Source organism: Ovis aries, chromosome 11, assembly GCF_016772045.2.
Source record: "Ovis aries strain OAR_USU_Benz2616 breed Rambouillet chromosome 11, ARS-UI_Ramb_v3.0, whole genome shotgun sequence".
NCBI classification, from domain to species: Eukaryota; Metazoa; Chordata; class Mammalia; order Artiodactyla; family Bovidae; genus Ovis; species Ovis aries.
This window is the reverse complement of record NC_056064.1, coordinates 24,063,567-24,067,482: the sequence shown is the minus strand read 5'-3', so window position 1 is coordinate 24,067,482 and position 3,916 is coordinate 24,063,567. Positions and strand designations below refer to the sequence as shown.

General features: G+C 42.2%; 1 protein-coding gene across 1 annotated transcript; it reads left to right on the top strand.

Annotated features, from left to right (window-relative positions):
• The first annotated feature begins 346 nt into the window (after nucleotides 1-346).
• LOC101120929 (olfactory receptor 1E5-like) lies at nucleotides 347-2,448 on the top strand. The gene has a single exon (XM_015098422.4). The coding sequence runs from the start codon at nucleotides 390-392 to the stop codon at nucleotides 1,332-1,334; it is 945 nt and encodes a 314-aa protein (XP_014953908.3). The 5' UTR covers nucleotides 347-389; the 3' UTR covers nucleotides 1,335-2,448.
• The last annotated feature ends 1,468 nt before the right edge of the window (nucleotides 2,449-3,916 follow it).

Below are 3,916 nucleotides of genomic sequence, written 5' to 3'. Positions count from 1 at the left end.
AAAATTATGAGAATGGTATTTAGGAAAAAACCCAAGAAAACACCAGTATATAAGAGAATGGAGAAGAAACCAATCAAAGTGACTGAGAATGAATGGTAAGGAAACTATCAGAAGAACCAATGTGATCACATAGAATATAGAAGATGAGAGTGTTTTAGAAGGGAAATTAGAGTTAATATTCTTTTACATGCTAATTGATGAGGAATGAAGGAAAAGTCTGAAAAGTGGCTTGGATTTGGAGACATAGTGTATTTCTGGTTACAAAGTGTTGTTACAGATAATGACGGTGAAATCAATCATTGACCACCAACTAACAGACATAATGTTCATTTTTATTCAGGTGTTTAATGGACACCATCATTTTCTCCTAAAGATACTGAACACAGAGCATGACAGGAAGAAACCAAACCATCATCTCAGAGTTCCTCCTCCTGGGCCTGCCAACTGAGCCAGAGCACCAAGGCCTGTTCTACACTCTGCTCCTGGCCGTGTATGTTACCACCGTCCTGGGGAACCTCCTCATAATGTTCCTGATTCGAGTGGACCCCCACCTCCACACACCCATGTATTTCTTTCTCAGTAACCTGTCTTTCTCTGACCTCTGCTTCTCCTCTGTCACAGTGCCCAAATTGCTACAGGACATGCAGAGCCAAGACCCGTCCATCTCTTATGCTGGCTGCCTGACACAAATGTACTTCTTCCTGTTTTTTGCAGATCTGGAGAGCTTCCTCCTTGTGGCCATGGCCTATGACCGCTACGTGGCCATCTGCTTCCCCCTGCACTACACCGCCATCATGAGCCCCAGGCTCTGTCTCTCCCTGCTGGTGTTGTCCTGGGTGCTCACCACATTCCATGCCATGTTGCACACCCTGCTCATGGCCAGGCTGCATTTTTGTGAAGACAACGTGATCGCCCACTTTTTCTGTGACATGTCTGCTCTGCTGAAGCTGTCCTGCTCTGACACTCGAGTGAATGAGCTGGTGATATTTATCACGGGAGGGCTCATTCTTGTGATCCCCTTTCTACTCATCATCACGTCCTATGCTCGAATCGTGTCCTCCACCCTCAAGGTCCCTTCTGCGAGGGGTATCCGCAAGGCCTTCTCCACCTGCGGCTCCCACCTCACTGTGGTGTCCCTGTTTTACGGGACAGTTATTGGTCTCTACTTATGCCCATCAGCTAATAATTCTACTGTTAAGGAGACTGTGATGGCTATGATGTACACTGTAGTGACCCCCATGCTGAACCCCTTCATCTACAGCCTGAGGAACAGAGACATGAAGGGAGCCCTGGGAAGAGTCTTTTACAAAAAGAAAACTCCTTTTTCTCTGTAATGGTAGAGCTGAGATTTCTACACAATTTTATTCAGTAGGTATATTGACATTAAAATTGGGATATTAACACAGACTTATCTTTTCCCCAATGGTCTTTCGGTTAAATTACATAGCTAGAAATTGCCAAAGTAAAAGCTCAAATGGAGATATGTAGCTGTGAAGGAGGAAAAGACAGAATAGGCTCTATCTTGAAAGCAGGACTCCATCCTGGGCCAGACTCTGGACTTTGAGCTATATACCCAGCGTCTATGAAAACGACATACCAACTGGAAAACCAGACCCTCGGAAGGAAGAGCCCCAGGGCTCCTACCTAGACCCTCCGAAGAATACCCTAATTATCTGTGTAATTGAATAGACTCATGCATTCTATTATGCTTATTGGGGTGTGACCACAGACCTATTGATAATTATCCATTGTTAATTACCTAGACTTAAGGCCTATGGATCACGGGTTAACTTTGAGTTTATCTTTCTTTTCCTTTGTTCAGACTAGTTTCAGGGAATTTGGGGAGGTGGATTTGAGCACGTACACTGAGGGTATATAAGGTTTTCAGAAAAACTGGTCAGGGTCCTTGGCTAAGAGGAGACTCTTCCTTAGGCCCACAGGTGTAACAAACTGCACTCCACTATCTGCATTGTCCTTCTGAATTTGTTTCCCAGAATGTGAGGCTTCAACAGCTGGACTCAAAAAGGGGATGTCAGTGACCTGCAGGCAAGGGCTTTCTCTCGTTTTTCCCAAGCAATTCTAAGGAGCATCATTTAAAAAGTTTTACTTGATCTTTGTCTTACGTTGTTAACTAATTTATGATAGGGCCCACGTGGGGTCTTATTGACAAGATGGCTCCTTATGTCGACCTTGCAAACCAAGAATAAAATCACAGTGATCTGCAAGACTGACCAGATTGCCCTAATGGCATCCTGTTATCTCACTGCCGCCTATCTTCTCAAAGCTGCAAGACCACCAGATTCTCGACCTCCAGCTACGTGACCATCCTTTCAGAGAATTTTTCATTGGTGGGGTATAAGAAGGACTCTGTCAGAAAGGGAGGACACTGGTTCTCCTTAAGGCCAGTCACCCTCTCTTTTCCCTCCATTAAATTTTTTTTTCTTGCCTGACTGCCCGGCTTGCTCTCTTTTTCTCTGCATTCGCCTTACAATTTATTGTTTGTTTGTTTTTTTTTTTTTAAACCCAGACCCTGCTTTAAATAATATCCTGTCCTCTCAGGTCAAAACTCAAAATTCTCACTCCTCTGCTAAAAGAAGCTTTTCGTTATTGAATACAGATTTTTCCTTCCATCTTCTTCTGCAAAGGTTCACATTATTCTCTCCCTTAACCTTTTCTCCTCTCATTTATTTTCGTGACTCCATTGTCTTTTTGACCTGACCTCAACCTCAAGTGAACTTTCTATTTTCTTTGCTACAATAGTTTAGTTTGTCTTTACCTGAGAACTAACTCACAGCTGGTGTCCTAAGTTATTCCCTCAGGTATGGGGAAGGAAGCCAGAGTCTAGTTGCCAGCCTCACTCTTCAAGGGTGTCTCTCTCTACTTACTTATTTGGAATTGATCAACACACCTTATGGGCTTCCCCAATAGCTCAGCAGGTTGACTTACGTAAAGTCCTCCAGGTTCATCCACGGCCTCACAAATGGCAGAATTACTCTCTTGTTTTAAGTGCTGAATAATAGTCCTTTGTATGTGTATACGCATTTAAAAAGTCCATTCATCTGTTGATGGACCTTTGGGTTGATTCCAAATCTTGGCTATTGTGAATAATGCTGCAATAAATATGGGGATGCAGATACCACTTTGAGGTCCTAAATTCACTTCCTTTGGATATATAGCTAATAGTATATAATGGTTCCAATTTCTCCACATCTTCTCCAACATTTGTTATCTTTTTTAAAAAAATAGCATCCATCTCAACACATCTGTGGTTTTATCTCAATATAGTTCGATCTGCATTTCCTTGGTGATTAGTGATGTTGAGCACCTTTTCATATATGTAGCAGCCATTTGCATGCCTTCTTTGCAGAAATATCTCTTCAAGTCCTTTGTCCATTTTTTAGTAGGATTATTTGTTTTTTAAATGTTTATTTGACTGTGCCAGGTCTTAGTTGCGGGTCCTTTCAGTCGTGGCATGCGAAGTCAGTGGCTGCATATGGGGTCTTGACCAGGTATCCAACACAGACCCTGATGCATTGGGAGTGTGAAGCCTTAGCCCCTGGACCACCAGGGAGGTCCAGGATTATTCATTTTTTGATTTTGAGTTGTAGAAGAGTCTTATAAATTTTGTACATGTACTCCTTGTAAAGATGATGATTTGCACACATTTTCTCCTTTCCCACATGATGCCTTTGTACTTTATTGATTGTTTTACTTCCTGTGCAGAAGCTTTAGTTTGAGATAAAATCAAAATGAATAAACCCAGGGGTTATTGCCAATTAATCACATTATTTGATCTTTTAAATTTGCAGTTGAATTCAGTTTGCTAATATTTTGTTGACAGTTTTGCATCTATATTTATCAGGGATGTTTGTAACGTATAGTTCGGGCCGAGGCAGAAAGGAAAGACGACCTCAAC